Raw genomic sequence first — 21082 nt, forward strand, 5'->3', positions numbered from 1 at the left:
TTTGGAAAAGACCCACAACTCGTTGTTTGAAAATCAGGCATCAAATTAGCTGTCAATACTAGTGAAAAAACAGGTATCATCTGAGACAGTAAAATCTGCTAACTGGTGTGAAATGGAAAATTCCTTAAATAGCACGAATTTCCTACTTTTCTTTGTGCTTTCCTGACTACTCCCTCTGCACCAGTTTTGCTATCTGGTTAAGTAAGGAAACGTTCACTCATATCACTGGAAGACCACTACATTTCTAGAGCAAGGGCACACCCAGAAATACCACATTTTCTTTCTCTCAGTATTAAAAGGGAAGCATAAGCTGAAGCAGGACAGACAATACAAAAGCCATCTCACGCTGATTAAAAGTAACACAAAAACACATTGTTATAAATGGAAATTATTTAAATACATACGTTCTGCCAGGGTGGTAGAGAAGGAAAAAATAAAGCGGGGGGCGGGGGAGAGGTCACAAGAAGTTCATTCTACCAAGAACTGCTTTACATAATCATGAAATGCAAACTAGTTTCCATTCCTTCTGGCACAGGCTCATTCAGCCTTCACTTTGAACGCTTATTGACAAATAAATGGACTGGTTATTTCCTATTAATGCTACCTAATTTATGTACATACCTGGAGGAAAAATTCCATTTTGACCTCACATTCATACAAGCTAAGATCATTTTTTAGCTATGAATATGCTGAATACAAGTTTAATTTCAGCGTGGTAGCTGCTGGGGATTTGCCGTTTCTTGACAAATTAGGCATGTGTTTTCCCCAGCTCAGCTTTTGCACCTTAATGCACATAGTATGTGCAATTCAGGCATCTGTGTTGAACTTCCACATGAAAGACCTTCTTTTCTTCAGCCATGATTCATTCTCTCCCTCCTCCTCTCTCTCATATGCAGGCATGTGCGCACACACACACACAACTTGTTAGTCATTTTTGGTTTATGAGCTGTTCCCCAATACCTCTCCTTCTCTCTTCCTCTGCCCATGAAAAGTCCTTACCAAGAAAGTGATACTTGTTTTCGCAAATCTCAAAAGTTGCTGTTGTCCTGACCAAGTAAAGTGCTATTAAAGCAAGATTTTATCCCTGAGTCTTGAAGGCATCTCAGAAGTAGACGGCTCACCGGAGACCCCCACAGCATATCAGGATGCCAGGGCTGGACCATCATCTTCAAAGAATCTGCCTGTTACACTGTGGACATGGCAGGATTTCATTCCAACTGGATGCTAACTAACACAGAGCTTGAAAATACTTCTCTGTATGGTTTAGTGTTTCATATTCCCCAGGAGACAAATTCCTGCCTGATGAATGTGATCGGCTGCTAATGCTGAGACACAGTGTGGGGTCCTGACAAGGTGGGTGCCCAAGGCCACCCTCTCCCATTTGTAAGTTCTCTCAGGGTCAGATGGTTTGGTTTCTCTGATTTTTTGCATCTGAGGTTGTGTCTATGGCTGGCTGTCCTCCCTCTCATTGCTACGTATTTACAACTCAGCAGCACATACTCTATGAAAAACTTTTCGATGCCTAACACCCATTAAAAAATATAGGTAGGTAGGTAGGTAGGTAGGTAGGTAGGTAGGTAAGTAGGTAGATAGATAGATAGATAGATAGATAGATAGATAGATAGATAGATAGACAGACAGACAGATAGAAGCATAATACCTTCCTGGACTTGACCTCTGCTTCACATACAAAAAACTCCTGAGAGCTAGACAGGTTGCCATAAAAAGATCAGACGCTTACACCCCTGAAGGGTATCCCCACTCCGGAGAAGTCATGCCATGTGCAGCTCTCCTTCTGCTACACATAACTCCTCTGGGAAGACCAGTGAGAGTATGTCCCTCCCAAAGCCGTGGAGGGAGCTGAGCTTATTTCCTTATTCACTTCTGCAAGGCTCAGCTGCCCAGTGCAAAATTTGATCTATCAATTCTACCTGAAACTATGCTCTATTCTGCAAATAATGTGACCTACCTGTAGCTAATGTTGACACCGGTACTGGTAGTTAGCACCGATTAAACACTGATGTTGGTATGAATTTGGTTTTCTCTGTCTCTGGGGGAAGTATGTTGATTGTCAAGTAATGTCCAGAGTGGTACACAGGAGCAGCTGGGATACAAATGCTCAAGAAAACTGTAACCAGTTTCTTACTCAACAGTGACATTTTTCCTTAGATTAAAAACAAATATGCTCTTTCCTCCATAAAAGCCTCAGATGGAGGGTATGGGGGAAAGAACATAAAGATGAAGAAGATGCATTCTTCCCTTTACTTCCTCTTTAAACAAATATGTCTAATCGCATTTAAAGTACTGTGTTATTAAGATCTTCACCATTAAATGTTCCATGTCACTAGAAAAAATTATTCTTTCACATGAACCCTGTAGCAGTAATAGTGGGTCAATTATTATGAGGATGGTAAAATACCAGGAAAATTCAGGGATGAAAATGAGTATCTGTCTCGCATACATTACCTGAGACTCAGTTTTGCTCAAGAACAGCAATAAGACAGAATCACTGAGCAACACGTGACATTGCAAGCAAAAGATAAATTAGTCTTCATGGCCAAGAGACTGATAAGCTTGAACTGAACAAATGGAAAAATAAAGGACTTTTTTTCTTTTTTTTTTTTTTTGTGAAGAGGCGTAAATGAACCCTGCAATGTCAACAACAACAAAAAGTTCCTTGAAATGTGGGCACATTAATCATCTCAACAACACCTTATTCCAGGCCACATAGAATCACAAGTTCTCAGCTGTCAAAAGGATTTCCCTGGGAAAGAAATAAGCTTTTTTCCTACTCAAAGCCAAAACATTTCTAAAAGATACCCTGGTCTTACCAGCTGATCAATTCAACTCTTTCCATATTATAAATAACCTGACTCTCCTGGAACTGCTTCTCTGTTTAAGAGGTACCTGTGGAGAGCAGAGACCTGCAGATAAAGTGTAAGAACTATAAACACGTGATAAGCAAAAAGAATTGCCCTCATGTAGCTCCTGGCTGCTCACACTCTTCCTGCTTGCCCATGCTTCTGCCAAAGGATGACCATGGCTGCCTACAAACCACAGCTTCTGTAAAGCGTCCCACAAGCAACAGGGATCTTCTAGAAAGGCCTCCAGGACAGCTGCTCTGGCTGGTGCTGTGAGGGTGCCTGGGACAGAAGGCAACTCGTGCAAGGAGATACCTGCAAAGGCTCGTGGAGTGAGCAAACTGAGCCCGGGCTTCCCCCACAAGATGCTTCCTCTCAGCTATGGAGTGTCAGAAGAGGCTTATGGCAAAGTGGGAGAACATGAAGCAGGCTTGGGCACAAGAACTTGCTCGGGCTACCCCTCCTTATAAAGTAGAGACAAGTCAGAGGAGACCAAAGTCCTGAGTCTCAGAGGTCCTTAAGTGGTTGAAAGTTAGGAAGAGTTAGGAACCAAAATAACCTCTGCCTGAGAAAAGTGACTTTGGGTCTGTTGAGTCCAAAGCTGGGATTAAATCAGTAGATTCCAGACACTACGGGAAAGGGGGAAGTGTAGGAAAGGGCTTATTGTCTTCTCCTAACTTAGCAATCTTCAACCTGTATGTACAGAAGTAACACGAGACAAAGATAAGGAACTGATTTCAGACACTGAGCAATGGTATGAAGAACTGCAGAAATATGACCCAACAGCATTCACTCACTACATGCTTAAATGCATCTTTTTATTTGTTAACAACAAAACCGACTGCTGACAGCTGACGCTTGTGAATGTGACGCTCTGCAATATCATCTTACACAAATAAAGAAATCAAAGAGGGTCATTTCCTTCAATAGCATAAACAACACCACCATGCAATGTTGCTTGTGTTTAATGTTTTTGTATGTTTTGTGCGTATGTGTGTCTGCATGTGTAACAGTGACCCTCTTCTGCAGACTTTTTTCTGCAAACTATTTACAATTCAGGCTCCTGTGATAAATGCAAGCCTCCACTGACAGCAATATTTGCTCAGTGAAGCTTAGTCTCTGTAGTTGCAAGCTTCTGAGAGCATAGTGCCCTGAGATATTGCATGAAAGGCGCCAAACTCATGCAAATTGTTGCGGTAATTCCCTGACAGTGCCATCTCTCTGCATTTCACCTCTCATTTTCACTAATACTCAGAGAAAACAGTCTGTACTGCCAAGGGGATTCTCTGCATAAACAGCTTAAAAATCTAAAGTGCTCTATCAGACACAGAGACACCATAAAAACGGTCCTATCTCTCTCTGCTCCTTGGGAATTTTATGGGAAGGGAAAACTGTGAAAGTGCAAAATCTCCTTTGCAATAAGACATCTCCATTAGACTGCAGAGATATTAGTGAAGGAGTTTTTCAATGTGAAGACAGAATCATAAGCCAGTGGAAGACAGTGTGACTCCACTCAAGTCAATGATGACATGCTAAGTTGTTCCAAATGAGCAAATGCCATTCCCATTGCATAAAAATGCCAAATCATTAATCATAAAGGATGAGTTTATGTATCAATCCAGTTCAACCTTGCCCATTCACAACTGACCACACACTGCAGTTAAAATAGAATTAAACTGTACCTTTTCATAAATGAAACTATGGATTGTAATGATTTTGGGCTGGCATCATTCAATATTATTGACATGCAGGAATACAATTAAAACATTCCAGTCAACATTTTCAATTATACCTATTGAAAATTTTCCTTGGCCCTAGAGCCATAGAAAAGCAAATATTTATAGGAACAGGAAGATTTATTTCCATTAAAGAAAAAACTGCAAATCTCTATTTAAATGGTGAGAGAATATCACAGGACTTTACAATTTTTTTAAACTTTATGGGCTCTAACAAGTGATGAAAATGTTGAGAAGTCACATCTGCACTGAATAGTTGTGCTAGTGCTTTGTGTGGATAGGAAAACCGTTGGAGTAGAGACAGCATGGGGCTTATCCTGCTCTTCATTCTTCTATACACTGATGTTTACAAGTCTCATATCAACCAATGATAATCATGAGCTGTGCCTGGCATTTTAAAAACAGAAAGGAAAACCCGGCTGGTCTTGCAGTCTCCAATGAATGTTTTACAGTAATAGCTGCCCTTTCATCTATTTACTTTTATTTACTTTTTTACTCTTCCTGACTCCTGTGCTCTCCTTCACCTTTGCCAGAGATCCTGAAAGTATTCCTAGGCATTAGCAATAAGGAATGAGCTGCTACTCCATCTGAGCTTCACTAGACCTCACTCTCCTGGCTGGCATAGAACCACTGCAGCATCACGTATCAGTGTAGCAATACATTTCTCAGGTATTTAAGCAAGTTTCAGTAACTAACACTAGGCCTTTGATACAGCTGTTTCACATGGTGCTTTATGTAAAAAGAGGCTAATGTAGATATGAGCTAAAAACCAAAACTTGTTATGTACCAAGTCTTCCCATTTGTTAATGCAAGACACTGTTATCTGTTACTGAGAGTGTGCAGTAAATAGTTCCTGAATCACAGAATCACAGAATGGTTGGGGTTGGAAGGGACCTCTAGAGACCATCTAGTCCAACCTACCTGCTAAAGCAGGTTCACCCAGAACAGATCACACAGGAATGTGTCCAGGCGGGTTTTGAATGTCTCCAGAGAAGGAGACTCCACAACTCCCCTGGGCAGCCTGTTCCAGTGCTCTGGCACCCTCAAAATAGTTTCTCTTCATGCTTAGATGGAACTTCCTGTGTTTCAGTCTGTGCCCATTGCTCCTCATCCTATCACTGGGCACCACTGAAAGGAGTCTGGTCCCATCCTCTTGATACCCACTCTTGGGAGATGTATAAACATTGATGAGATCCCCTCTCAGCCTTCTCTTCTCCAGGCTGAACAGACCCGGTTCTCTCTGTATCTCCTCATAAAAAAGACGCTCCAGACCCCTAATCATCTTCATAGCCTGCCACTGGACTCCCTCCAGTAGTTCCTTGTCCTTCTTAAACTGGGGACCCCAGAACTGGACACAGTACTCAAGATGCGGTCTCATCAGGGCACAAGCTGTGATAGAATTCAGGGTGCTTCTTGCTCCAGATTTCTCAACACTTGACACCTTCAGGTATGCATTTCTTTATTATATGGAAGCAGACCAGTTAATTCTTATACATCTTTTGCCCTCCTTAGCTGTCCCAAAGCTTACCTGCATTCCCTCTCTCAAGAAAATGACCTAATTTCAGTGGATTTGTTTACTTTGCAACAGATCAGGAGCATATACATAGCCACTTAACACATCACCTCAGGGCATCAAATAACTTCTTATGAGAAGCTAACTCGATCACCTAGGTTTTTTTCAATCTATTTTTTACCACTACTCTTCCTGTCTAAAATTGTGCAGTCCAGTAAAACAACAACAAGAAAGTAATTTATAATTGGGAATGACTGAGGCTTGAAAGAACGGAGAAGAGACAGGGTAGGAGAAGACATTTAAATGCTAAAATGGGAAGAGAGTTAAGAAAGAGAGACCTCATACTAAGGGAATTCCCAGCATGAAAGGTGCAGCAATTTTTCATGCCTTAAGCACTATAACTTTGGACAAACCACTCAGAGCAACTCAGAGTGCAGTGGGGCTCAGAAGCAAGTGTCCATCTGCTCAGAACAAATGTGTGCTGCAGGTTTACTGTGCTTTTGCTAAGCCTTCTGAAGGGCTCTTTAAGAGCTTCACACAGGAGTTGTTGTTGACTGAAATGGAGAAGGTGAAAACCATGGATGTATTCTTTCTTACCTGGTTAATGTGAATAAAAACATCTCTTTCACAACTTTATAGCCTCTAAAAGTTTAGCGATGGTTAGCCACAAACCTAATAAATAATCTGATCTTGAAATAGCAACTTTTTTCCTTCCCCCCATCCTCTTTTACTGGCATGTAGAAATTAAAGGTTAGCTTCTCGATGGGTGTATAACATCATACCTGTACTAATATCAAACATGCTGTGCCAGTTTACACCCTTCTGAGGATCTGACCCGTCTCTGCTGTCCTCAAAACAGATCTGCAGTCCCTGCAGAAAATAATATTCTTTTATACACACACAGATGTAGGCGTTCTGCCCCCACTAGCTCATATTTAACTCTCTTTTAATCTTGTTTATTTTGTTTTCATGGTATCAAAGCAAGATGCAGACCCAGCAACAAGCTCGCAGCAAATACGTGCATCTTATTTTCAGTAGATGGCTTTTCATGGGACGCATACTATAACCCCAGGGGATTCATGAGGAGGACAAGGTCAGAGTCTCTATGATTTTAATTTCAGTCCTTCTGTTAGAGGAATCATGCTCAAAATTGTCTTTCACAGGAATTCACAGGTAGAATGGGAAGACGCAGTATGTGGTGACAGTAGTCACCATTCAGTAATCTGTCTCTCTGCTTCACCAGAGACAATGAAAAGCTGTGCACTCCCTTTCCCTATACCCCAAAAATCCAGACAGAGGTGAGGAGGGCAATAAGCAGTGTATCCTGCCCTTTAAAATAAACAAGGATAGAGGTTTCCCCTGCTTACCTAGTCCACAAAATCTGAAACGGGCCAGGTGCCTTTCCTCGCTTTCAGGGAAAGAGATATCATCCAACCCCCACACAAAGATATCAGCCAAGAAAAGACCTAAAAAACAATGTATGACCCACTCCAGGTACTATTTTCTGGGGACACTGTCCTGGAAGTGCCATCTTTACAGTGCATTCAGACAGTGTGGTCGAGAGAGGCAGAGAGGTCTCTCAGGAGAGCTTTGACACAATCTGGCTGGACAAAACACAGCAGGACAACCTGGTCAGTTGGACCTGCTTTTCCTCTGGGCTCCAAATTCCCAGCACAGTGCTGGGGCCAGATCACTTCCAGCACCTAAACTCATATTTCGGCATCACACCACAGCAGCTTGCACCAAGCTGGCACAGGGATCTCTAACACAGCAATGCCATGGCTTTCTCCTTCCCCTTCACTCTGCCCCATTCTGCTAAAGTAACCACTATGCAAGCAAGACAGATGAAGATCAGAGCAAAATCAGGAGTATCCTCAAGTACACCACGCAGAGCCACCAAAATATCGTTGTACGTCCAGATGGACTGACCTTGCTCTCCTCAGTGGCTCTCACAAGGTCACTGTGATCTGAGTTTTTGACTAGTGTGCCAAAAACCCTGGAACTGGGCTTGTCATTTATAGTACTTTTTCTCAGATGGCTCTCAAATGTCTTTATAAACTTTAGCAAATGAGTGTATAAACTAGATCTATCGACACACAAATCACTCTGTCCACCACCAAAGTACAGCCATCCCTGGGATGATACACAGCAGCTGCTATAAAATCAGATCACAGCTCTGCATCACAGATTAGAGCAATAAAACACTACATGAGGCAACCAAAACGGTTGGAGGAAGGAAGGGGGATGTAGTGGAGAGCATCTTCTGGTTAAAATTACCTGAGTATAAATTTGGCTGAAGAGGGTACTATGTTCAACGCTTGCATATCTGCAAATCAAAGCAGTCTTCCACCACCTGTCATAACAACCTGACTGTACCATTCTCCATGTTTTGGCCTTCTAAAGCCCTTTCTGAAAATTGCAGAGCACCTTGATAAGGGCAAAGCTGATGTGCTGAGCAGAAGCGACAACCTAATCAAATTTCTTAGCAACTGACTTGATAACTAACGGTGAGTCTGTAGCTGCTATGCCCCCTCCCTTCCTCTCCCTTGCATGACAACTGAACACAGCATCTATATATTCCCGGTTTTAAAATAGCTCCTGCTCCCGTAACTTGCAAACCGTTCACATAGATCCTATTTTCTAAGCTAAATGTAGTTAATTACACTCACGAAGGGGAATGAACTGCTGCATCCTTTTTCTTATTCTGGAATGGATTCCTTGAGCACTGCATTGCCACCCCTCAAATCATGAGCTTTTTATAAGAGGAAATCTTTTGAAGGATGGGGCTGTACAGATTAGATCTATGAATGACCTGGAATCATGGACAGCAGATGAATAATTATCCTTCTCTCCCTCTTCACTTTGGCCATATAGCTATCTATGCTTCATCTAAAGCTAAACCTGAAAACTAGTAAAGTATGAGGAAGTGATTTGAAAGGTCCTTCCAACCAATATATGACACGGGACAGCATGGTTTGGGATAAGGTCACCAGTTCAGGTTGAGGTACCACACAGACTGTACAGTGCTGACCTGCAAAAATCATTTGAGTGCCATTTCTCTACACAAAGTTTTAACTTCTCTGCCATGAGTATCTCTAGTTCCACAACCTCTCCTAGACACTGCAAAAGCTGAAATTACTAGTGAAGTATTCCTGTTAGAGAACAAAGAGAGTCAAGCATTATGTGTCTGAATTGGATTATTACTGAAATAATGCTTATAGTGATGGCTCAGGCAGACCATATACAATGTAGGGTATGTTTAGTTCTCTGTCTTCAATCAGGAGCACACTCACATGCAAGTCACTTGCGCTCGTTCACACTGCAGTCTCCAGGTGCGCAGCAAAGGCTCCTTTAACTGGAACTAAACCAGAAGATTGGTTCTACTGCTAAGGGGAATTCAGTACATGGGGCCAGACTCAAACTAACCCAAAATAAACTCCTGAAGTGTGTCCAGTGTGCACTCAATAGTCCTCATTACCAGCTGTGCTAGATGACGAATCTGTGTCTATGGGAGCACACTACTCAACGTAGACCTAGCCATGTATATTATCTCCCTATATGAAACATCTGTAAGCAATGGACCAGTTAATGACTGCTTTCAGTCAGCTTTCCATGCACTTACATGGAAATGTTTACTAATTCATAACCCCATCTGCAGACAAATATGAATGACATTGCATACCTATCATATTAGATACCTGTCCCTGTGGTTTCACTTCAGTTTCTTAGACTGTCAGTTTTCAGGAACTGGCAAGCCAATGGACCATATTTTCCTTGGGGCTGCATAATAGGGGTTTCTATGTGCAAATCTGCCACCAGTATTGACCAGTAAGCTGCACATAATCCAGGCCAAGTTGCACCTTCACATCTTTGCAGACCTTGAGGAAGTCAGTTGAAATAACCAGACATGAGGGCATAATTAGACTTGCCATATTTGAATGAAATGAGTAAACACACTCCAACTGGAATACTGTAGTGCTAATAACCTAAGAATATTACCCAAGCACTGTAAGTTAGAACATAACACATCAACGGTTTCATTGTACTGAGTTAACTCACACCAGAGGTAGGAAGCATGCACCAAGGAAAGGCTCTGTGGATCAGATTGTGCAATCCCAACCTCCACTGCTGCCATGCATTTGCACCCTCAGAGCAAAAGGAATCTTAGATGGAGAACCACCACACTCAGAACCTTATCATGCAAGAAAAAAGAAAATATTTTTTGTGTACACAAATCCTGGCTTTTAAGTTTGCACAACCAGAGGGAGCAAAATGGTAGCTTTTGAATGGGCACACTCCTGCATAGTCGAGAATTTTCTATTACCAGCAAAGCAGAAAATTCTACAACTCTTTTCTTCTTCTGTAAGTACAACACAAAGTATGGAATGCATAAAATGTGTGAAACTACCAAAATTGTATATTTAAGGATTTCAGCATGCAAATCCAGCAGCTAAAATCCTGCATGACAGACATACCTGGTGTCATTTTATTCCTGTTATCCTCATGATCCATTATAAAAGTGTTCATAAAAAGAAAAAGACCCTCAATCTGAATTGTCATAGCTGACAACTTTTGTGGAGAGTGTAGGGTGGAAGAATGGCTGCTTCATGGTCTGCTAGATATACAAAATACTGTCAACAGTTATCCAGGGAACATAAATGCCCTTAGTAAATACAGATAGTGAAGGAGAAGTAATTTGAACACAGCATAAGAGAATTAGATATTGTGATTTCTTTTTGACGCATACACATATATTCTGCTGTTGAAGAAAAAAAAAAGTATGAACATTCAAAGCAAAACTTTGTAGTTCATGGTTTGTAAGAATGCTGTCTATGTCCCTATCAAGATCAGTAAATAACATTGACCACAAAAACAATAAAAGTATCTGAAGAGGAGGAAAAAAAATAGAAATGTGTAGTTTTAGAGTCTGATGACAGATGGTTTATTTCAAGAGTGTAAAATATTTTGTAAAGGTTAAACTTTGACTATGACATAAATTTTCAGGGCCACCTCTTCAGCTGCTGTAAAGTGACATTATTTATCAGGTCTCTCCAAAAAACTAAACAATATAGATTAATTTTGAAATTTTGGCTGAAAATAAAATGTTAATATACACATACATAAGCGAAACAAATAGAGGTTGTGCAGGTGCCACAGTGGCATGATGACATTCACATTGCCTTGCTCCCTGCACGAAACTCCACACCAGCGCATTGTACTCACGTGTTTTGCTGAGAACGCATCAACCTCCTGAAGCACCTTCTCCTGGCACTCTGGGTTGGTGGCTAGCAAGTATGTGGCAAAGGACAGTGTGCTAGTGGTAGTCTCATACCCAGCGATCAGGAACAAGAAAGCTTGGCCTGCTATCTCATCCTCCGTTAACATCTTCTGAACCTTTTCAGATGGTGTCCTGCCAGCAAGAGGTGCCTTGTTCTGCCTGGAAGTGACGGATGGACCGATCACATCAGAACACCCAGATGCCAGAGAGTCAGCTGAGTTGCGGGAGTCAAGCATCCACTGAAGAAAATCTCTGCGCCTCTGCAGAATACAGGAGGAGAAGACACACAAAGACTGAGTCACAGAACAATGCTTTTAGCCACAGGGGATGGAAAGAGAGAGCTGTTTCCTATCTATCTGCCCACTCAGCTCACATAGAATGACCACCAGCCTTTCCCCAAATGAGGAGACTTCTATAAATCAGCTGGAAATGGCATCATTAAGAGCCAGTCACTGATTTCATCCCAGTGGGATGAGACTGATCTGCCTCCAACACACAACAGGTACATATTTTCACAGAGGATTGCAAATGGCCAGCTCCATACGGAACTTCTTTCATCCTCAGGGTGAGTTCTTTGCACTTGCTGCAAGTAAGGTGATAGATATAGTCAATGCTTGGTCCCATGTGCACCCACCAAGTGGAGGTGGCACAACTCATGCTTGGAAGAGTTTGCCTATTTCCTTGAAGGCACCATTTTAATTTGTTCACATGGTCAAAACATGAAAGTCCCCTTATAGGTTTAGAGTTGCATCTACAATACTTTCAGTGGCAGCTTAACAAGATAGAACTAGAAACTGATCTCAGTAAACTGGTGCATCTTTTTACGAGAAAGTAAAGTTATGGACACTTGTACCTACATGAATTTTTTTAAAACATATATGCAGAAAGACATTACAAGAGTAAGCATTCCTCTACCATAAAACCTGGTTTGATGGCTTGTTTTTGCAAAATGCCCATTGAATGATTCTACTGTTATGAAAACTGCTTTCTTTCACACTAGCTTCTGACAGAAAAATTCTAATATAATCTATGGACAAGAGTGAGTTGACTCCAAACCAGTCTGGACAGCAAGCTTGATTAGGCTTTGAAATATAACCCAAAAGGTTTGAATTGACTTTTGGGAGTGGGCATAATAGAATAGTGCTGAACCTGAGCCATAACCCTATGTGATTGATTTTCAATTCCTCAAGTACCAACAGAATACATGATAGCTCAAGGACGTAGAAGCGACTGCAGTGCCAGAACATGACAACGTGTGCAGTGGGATGGACAAAAGCAGGGACCAAGTCTTTCTCAAACAAACAAACAAAACTGTAAAGCTGCATTAATCTGTTAAAAAAAGAATTTGAATAATTTCTTGGATCTGATGATTGAGAGATAAAGTAGAAAGAAGAAAAGCCAGAGAAAAGGACAGGCAAACAAGATAATAATAATAATAATAATAATAATAATAATAATAATAATAAGAAGAAGAAGAAGAAGAAGAAGAAGAAGAAGAAGAAGAAGAAGGAGAAGAATAGGAATAAGAATAAAGAATAAAGACTAAGAATAAAGACTAAGACTAGAACTAAGAATAAGAATAAGGAAGGACTAATTAATTATAGTTGTCAAAGAACTTAATCAGATTTTTTTTTATTATTTTCATGACATGGGAAAAGAGACCGGTGAGACAACAAAGGAGGCGAAATACTTAGTGTCCTGTGCTTTGCTCTGTTGCCAACAAGCTGTTCTGACTGATCTACAGGCACAGAGGAATGGTTATTTTGAGGTTTGGGTAACAGAAGGGATTGGTACACTGCCTCTTTAACAGCTCCTTCCCTCCACCCCTCGGAACCTTTTCATTTTGCACATGTACATTATGTACCTTGTACCCATGACCACAGTGCATCTGGCACCCTGGTACACCCAAGAATCAGTGCTTCAGACAGCAGTGAATGCTAGTCACCCCACGCTGAAGGACTCTACAAGCTGGCCAGTCAAACTGCATCACCTCCAAGACATGGGATACATGCTTTCCCCAGTAAGGGAAGGCACACAAAGCATCATTATACACGTGACTTTCAGCAGATGAGCTCTGGCTCTGGAAATACTTTCTTGTGCCTAGACTTAAGCACAATTTCCATATTCAAATTGGCCATGCTTCTTTGGTTTCTTATTTCTAACACAGCCAGCCAAAAGTTGCAACTGCCCTGCCACAGTCATCCTCCCCTAGTGTTGCAGGATACCTCTGCTCTTTTATATTCCTCTAGACTGGAGGAAACAAGGCTTCACACATACTTCAGGTGTGCATAACTAAAAATCTCATTTAACTTTTTCAGGAAGGGCTTTATTCACATTCTGGGAGTCCACGTATTGCACAACTGAGAGTCCAGATCTGTAGCATGGCCTAATTTTCAGAGATTTTCCTGGTACCTATATTTGGGTTAGGCCATTTTTTAAATTAAAAAAACCCCAAACAATCCAGTACCAGTGTATTCATCGGTGTGTGGCGAAACTAGTCCACTATAGTAATGAACTGCATCTGTAGAGATATTCCCTTTTATTTGTAAGACTAGTTATCATCCCCTAAACTACCTTTAGAACATAAAAATGTGTAATTACACTCATATTCAGTGGAGTTGTAACATTGTAACATACTGTAGTTCAAATGGTATAACATTGGATATGGTTCTGCATTCATCCTTTTCTAGCTGTGAATTTTCCTGTAAACAAATCCATTGCTCTCTGAGGGTTTGCAGTTCCCAGTCATGAGCTGTTACCTGAGTCTGGTCTTATATTTAGACAATACACTCTCTGGAGATCCTATAAGATGTTTCTTCAGCCTTAGACAAAATCAGGTCCCAGCCTGATGCAAAGCATCTGGTTATTTCAATGATAGTAAAGTAATAATCATAATGACTAGTGAATAAAATTTCATTCATGAGAATTTTTGCTGAAAGCAAACTTAACGAATGCTAGCACAAGTGAATATTCCCAAGAATGTGCTCTGAAATGCCTCTGTGGCCATTTTGAGGAGCTCTTTTTATTACTCACGTAATATATTTGGTTAGGAATTTAAAAGCTTGTCTTGTTGCAGAATCTGTTTATAAGGTCACCCTATTGAGAAACAACTAGCTGCTTTATCTGTGCCATGTAATTTGCTCACAGGTGAGCAGGGGTTGCTAAGAGCAATGGTTTCATAAACAATCCTTACAAAAACAATATTCATTTGTAAAAACTACTTGAATAATAGTGTGGGGGGGAAGGAATAAAATTAGAAAGATGTGAACTTTTTTCAAGATAATGCTACGCAGAAAGAGCTATATTTTAGCAAAGCTTCTCTTCCTTATGGTTCATTCTACTTCACTTTAGGCATCAGTATAGAATGTAACATAAAAAATCATCATCAAGCCAAGCGAGAGAAAAGATTTCCAGGGTTATAACCAGTCATAATGAAACATATTTTTCTTCCGCACCATCAAGATGGAAAAATCACTCTGATTTAAAAACCTAACAATGGCAATAGAGGCGAACACTAGCATAAAACCAAATATAATTGGATTGTTAAGTGCTGGAAATGAGGAAAAGGTATCTCATGAAAATTCACAGGGGTTTTCTCCACTTTGACTGACAGCAGAAAAAAAAAAAGCAGCATTCTTTTCAGTTTGACAACAGACCAGGTACTGACAGTATCACTGCACAAAAATATTCTCTGGTCATCACATACAGCTGCCAGCTTCCTTTTTCCATCAGGGACATTTGTTTGATTTTCCTCACAAAAAGCACAAGACCATAATAGCCTTTATTGTGTCCTCTGACACTTGCATAGTTATGGTACAATGGCCTCAGAAACAAGTTCCTGCTTCAAAAGAATGGCATACGAATGCGACAGACTCTTGTTTTGCCCCCATGCAACACAGAGCCTATCATTAAGCCAATGAAAATTGAATGGAAAGCTACTATTTGAAAAAAATCTAATTTGAATGCAGCATGGGACAGGGTGCATGTCTAACTTGGTGGTGACATAGACATCCCCTTTGAAATATATAATAAGACAAGCCTCGCTTTCAGCTCCCCCAAGATAGACACCTTGCAATATATTTCCTGACACCAGTGTTCTGGGCCGTATCATTTCTCTCATTAGTCTCCTTAAACATCACCTGGCCATGCGGAGAAATCGTTCTGCAGAGAACCGTAACGAGCTATGTGCTACACACTGGAAGAATAGATGTGTGCTATGCTGGGGAAGGCCAATCCGGCAGTATCTATCACCCCTCCTCAAATCACTGCTTTTAAGTTTTGCAACTGTCAGAAGAAGAGAGATATATCGCTCACATGCCTGATGTATCATGACTTTTCTCACAGGAGGCAAGGGTCCTGGGGGGGCAGGGGATATCTCCCAGTCTTTCCATCTTAAACAGGGAACTGTGTTTTCATATCTAAGATTGACATACCGGCTGACCTTGTGGCAAATTCACCGTTGCTTTAGGGATCTAGGGAACCCTTGGGTTGTGCTTTTAGCAGAGAGATTGAGCCATTCAACTTCTCTGCAAGGTGAAGTAAAAAATTCCTTAAAGAGAACTACCAAATGTGTACCAGTTAGAATTTTTTTGTTCATAATGCTGGGATTTCAGTTGTGTTTTCTGCTAACTACACTCAAATTTTGCACCACTCTGATAGTTCAGCTCCCCATTTTGAGTTCAAAAGAGCCCAGAACTACAAACAGCAACTTAAAGATAAATCAGTGAATCAAACTAGATGACATAGGCGGTTGGTATTCTGTAAACACCTGCTATGGTTCAGAAGTCATACAAATATAATGCTGCTAATATAATACCACTCACAATAAACTGTGCAGACCCTTCTAGCCTTTCTCAAATGCTCTAATGGCAGCTCAAACAAAGCAGAAGCTAAGCGCTAAGCTTCAGAATCCTTATCTAACAGGTCAAAAGCTCACGTCTCATATTATCCCACTTTCCAACAAATTTCTACAAACACTGCTGTGTTAGTTTGTATCCAGATAAATTTTTGTATAATAAGTTTGATTTAGGAACCACCTTTTTAGGTGAGACAAAGCTGTGTCTCCCTGTGGTTATCAGTAAAGCACTGCGATAGCTACCCAGATCCTTTTGAAAAAGCAGCACAAAATGCAGTCCCACTAAAACTATCACTTTGCCAAACTGCTTTGAAAGGATCAAATTCCACCTCTTCCTAAAACTTGCGGGTTTCATTTGGTTTCTCAGCGAAATAACAAAAAACGCCAGTCTCTCTGCCAATGCATCCACTCTCAAAACATTTCAGAGAGATTGTCTTTTTGCCTTGTGCTTGAACCCAGGAGCTGAAATTAACTGGCAGGCCAGAACTGACAGTCCTCAAATTTGTGTGTCTGAAGGTTGAGGACATGGTGCCCTTATGGGTGATGCTGAGGTCTGGAAGGACTAGGAGCCTGTTGAATGGCAGGGTACAACCATTGTTCAAGGGTGGTTGGGAGGCTTTCAGTCTGGCAGAAAAAACTCTTCTGTTTGCATCGGTTAACATCAGCTGGTGAAAACACTGTAGTGTGTTTATTGTAAATGGGCTGAATGACTGAGGAGGTAGGTCTTACAAAGCAATATAACTTGCATTAAAAACCTGAGTAAATTTAAAGCAGAAAAAAAAAAGATCGCTGAATGTGTACTTCGAAAACCAAGAGGCCTTCTCCCAGCCTGGCCTGTTTTTACCATTTGTAGTAAAAACCCAGTCTGAGAAGATTTTTGTATAACTTATGATATTTTCATATGTTATCGTCACTAAACTCCTGCACAAGTTTCTGGCAGTAGTTCACAGCAATGAGGGAGCACTGTGAGTATCAATGACACCACGTTTGATGTCAGAAGCCACAGCAATGTTTTTGCTTTCTACTTGAAAGAAAAAATAATTGCCCCTACAATAATGTCACAAAAATGCTACATAAAATGCTGAGCAGGCCCAGAAGAAGCAGGTACATCAGCCAATTGATGAAAGCACCTAAGCATGGAAAGTATTAAACATGGTAACAAAATGTATCTTTTATATGTAACCGATGGTCTTGTAGAAAATAAAAATAAAAAACCAAGAGTAAGTCTAAATTCAAGTATGGCATGGATTTTATTGGCTAAATTTGCCACTAAATCGGCAGACTAGCCGATACGAATTACTGCTTAAAGCACTGACCTCCACAGAGCTGGGATGCTTTAAGCTGTACTCTCTTTTTTTGCCCTCGAACATAGTTATAACTGGTGCAGCTTCTCCATCTGTAAAATCGGTACAACACACATCAAATCTTATAAAACCCCATGAGGAAAAGCTAATGATCATCTCAGAAAACCCTTTAAGACCTTGGATGAAAACAGCTTTACACAGACTCAAAGAGTTTAAGGCAAAAGCATCATCACATGGGGCAAAGAGGCCTGGAAAGAACTCAGCAAGTTATCTACTCCATCCCCTTGCCATGAGGCAGGATCAGCCAAACCAATCCCGACAGCTGTTTGTCTAACGTGTTCTTAAAAACCCAGCCAAACTCCAGCTTCCCACAGCCTCCCCCAGGCAGTCCACCCCAGCACTGAACCATTTTCGTCGCTGGAGAGGTTTCCTCTCATCCTGCAAGTCACTGCAGATATCGCAGGTCACTAGATTTCACCCAGCTACACCTGTAACATCTGAGGCTCCACGACCTGTACTTATGCATGAGTCTCCCTCTATATATATATTACTTCAGTTGCTCGTTACAAAGCACACCAGTAACAGAAAAAAAACATACTACTGAAAGATATGAAACCATTTTCACATGGCAGTGCCTCCATTCATGAGGTGAGGGACAAGAATGTTCAGGTACAGCTGCTTTCTTCCTCAAAAATTTTGCACTCTTCTGACCTCCAAAATGCAAAGTTTAAGTAAGATCATTCGTAATCTACAGAGGCATAGGCAAGCCCAATTCAACTTGAAAATAAAGCTGGAGAGAATGCTTAAAAGCAAGACTTTGTTAAGGATGCATCTCCCTTCACCTTAAACTGCTGCAAGTGGCACTAGAGGGCTCACATCTTGAAAGACAACAGCCTCCTCCTCAAGACGTTCCCACACTGTCCAGGAATGAAAATAAATTTGAATTTGAGATCTAACTTAGTGAATGAAGAGAGAGCAAAAAACTGTTTTGAATTGAGACAAGCTTAACATAGGTCTTTACGGCTCTTGTAGAAGGAGGCAGTTTTTAATCTTAAGTGTGTGGGCCTGTTGACTGTGAGCTGCAAAGATCCTAGTCAGAGGTCTGACTTGGCTGATGTGATAGGTAGGATGAAGAGACAAAAAAATCAAGTACATGCCTATCTGATTGTTTCATTAATTGGGTGGGTACACAGAGAAACCTATGTCTTTCTGCTGCTTCCAGTAGTTCTTCAGTGTAAAACCAAGGGATTGCCTGCAGCCTGGTCTATGTACACCCCTAAGGAACTGACTGCTGTCTCTAACTCTGGCTGAGCAGAATGAACTGGGTGTCAAGAGAAGCAGTAAGTTTCTCCATGAAACTCAGCCTAATGGCAAACAAGTGTCATGCACTTTGTGGAAGCTGGTGGGCATCTCTGCTGTGCTGGGTTGGGAGCCTCAGCCCAGAGCACAGCACAACAGCACAACCATCACAGCTCCCTCCATCACATGCACGTATGGGGAAGACTCAGAAAACAGCCCAAAATGCAATGGCTAGAGAGTCGCATCTGGTTTTCCCAATCCCTGTGTCATGGTGAGCAAAACACGCTGGTAGCGACAGTGGACTGAAAACTCTTTATTCTGTATTTGCAAAACATTCAGGGTAACAGCACCCTGATAACAGCTCCTGGCATTATCATAGCACAAACAGTAAATATTGGATTTGTGTGTGCAGTAGCTGAGCTTTTCCTGCCCCACGCATGTTTTGCTGCTTGGAGGTGGAGGAGTGAGATTATCAAAATGCCCAGATGGGGCAAATAGAGCAAGCAAAGAAATTGCTGGGTGCTGGGGAAGAACAACAGCTGGGCTCCGGCTCCCCCACGCTCACCAGTGTGTGGAACTGGCACCAGCTCCGAAGCCAGCAGTGAGCTGACTGCCTCTTGTACACGGATGCACATGTCCCCCCCAGAGCTGATCTGCCCTCCCAGTGAACCACCCAAAACTCCCCTCCACGCTTGGCGGGAGGAAGGGAGGATGCAGGAAGGGAGTGTTCAGAAAAAGTGACACCCAGAAGCTTGACCCTCTGCTGACTCAAATTGCTGACTAAAGGCTGCTGTTGCAGGCAGCCCTCTGTTCCTTTTCTATTTGACACGGGTTATAATTGTATTTGCTGAAATTTAATTCCTGATTAATAATCAGTTCTGGTTTTAGCAGTTGCCTAACATCCGAGAAAATACACAGGAGTCTCATTATTGCTTCTTTATCCTTTGTTCTTCTTGCCTCATGTGCTCTCTTTAACATGCTCGCAAAGCCCCACGACTCACTTTGAAAAGCCATCAGGATGTTTCGGGGCCATCCTGGGAATTTGCCGTTCATATCCCATCCTCTTCCATCTCTGCCCATGGTTTGTTCAAGATCCTCCTCGTTCTGCATCACATTACATATAGATTGTATACATTTTGAGGGAAGGAACACCTCATTATTTTGTTTTGTGATGGTCTTAAGTAATTCTGGGTAGCTAAAAAAAAAATACTTTTTAACTAAACTAATTATGGCTGTAAAACATATAAATATGTACTGTTAGAAAAAAAAAAAAAAGCACAGTTGATGTTATTTATGTTCTCTCTTAACAATATGGAAAAAAACACTTGTCTTTTCTATCACTTCTCTGAGCAACTGCTCTCCACTGCTGACAGGCAATCCTACTTCTGGCTTATCCATTCACAATCACACCTGCACTCTACATTATGATTTATCCTGGATCTTCAGCTAAATTAAACTGGCTTCTACCTGTAGTACATAAATTGCCTCTATCTCTGACTCTCCAGTTGTGTGCATGAACGGGTACAGGTTTCTCATGCAGTGGGTGAAAGCAGCATTAGGAAGGAAAGGATTCTTTTCAGTTACCCGGTGACCAACAACAAATTTTGTTATCCTCCGCCGCTTCACGAATGCTCGGTTCAGTTATGGGTTTTATCCAATAGATGGCTCCTTGGTAGCAGGAAGGATTCTCTTCCTGCTCTCCTTTCTTTCACAGAGTTTCAATACGAGTTTCTAATATTTACACAGCTATTATCTTGCAAATATAGGCATTTTGTGCACACTGATAAACACACAGAAGAAGTGTGTGTGCATGAATTGAAGCACAAAAGAAAAATTTGATGCCATTTTATATATTTCATGCCGCTTTGTCCTTTGCTGGTACAGGGATACATGAAAAATTACAGCCAGGCAGCACTGTGGACTGCAATGCTTTCTAAAGTCAAACTAAAGTAAAAAAAAAATACAACTCCAGAAACACATGAATATTAACAGCATGCCGGAATACCAACTGTCGTTCTTCCCAAAAATATGAGGACATATCCCACATCTTACATATCCCTGACTGAGCAATACTTCAGCAGCTCACAGGCATCATTACTCCTCTGTCAACGAAAGATTTTTCACAAGAAAAAAAATCCTATGTGAAATTATTGATATAATGAACCAGGAGAGCTCTGTGTAATTGGCAGGGTGCAAGTTAACATCATTATGAGCAATGCTGCCATTTCTTAGATGG

General features: G+C 41.3%; 1 protein-coding gene across 5 annotated transcripts in view; it reads right to left on the minus strand.

The window, feature by feature from the left end:
• TBXAS1 (thromboxane A synthase 1) overlaps positions 1-21082 on the minus strand; it is a 250975-nt gene that overhangs the window by 58062 nt on the left and 171831 nt on the right. For all 5 annotated transcript variants that reach the window (XM_065852977.2, XM_071798152.1, XM_065852991.2 and 2 more), the window contains one exon: positions 11334-11648. In XM_065852977.2, coding sequence (XP_065709049.2) covers positions 11334-11648 — 315 coding nt within the window. The remainder of the gene's footprint in view (positions 1-11333; positions 11649-21082) is intronic.

This window comes from Patagioenas fasciata, chromosome 1, assembly GCF_037038585.1.
Source record: "Patagioenas fasciata isolate bPatFas1 chromosome 1, bPatFas1.hap1, whole genome shotgun sequence".
Lineage (NCBI taxonomy): Eukaryota > Metazoa > Chordata > Aves > Columbiformes > Columbidae > Patagioenas > Patagioenas fasciata.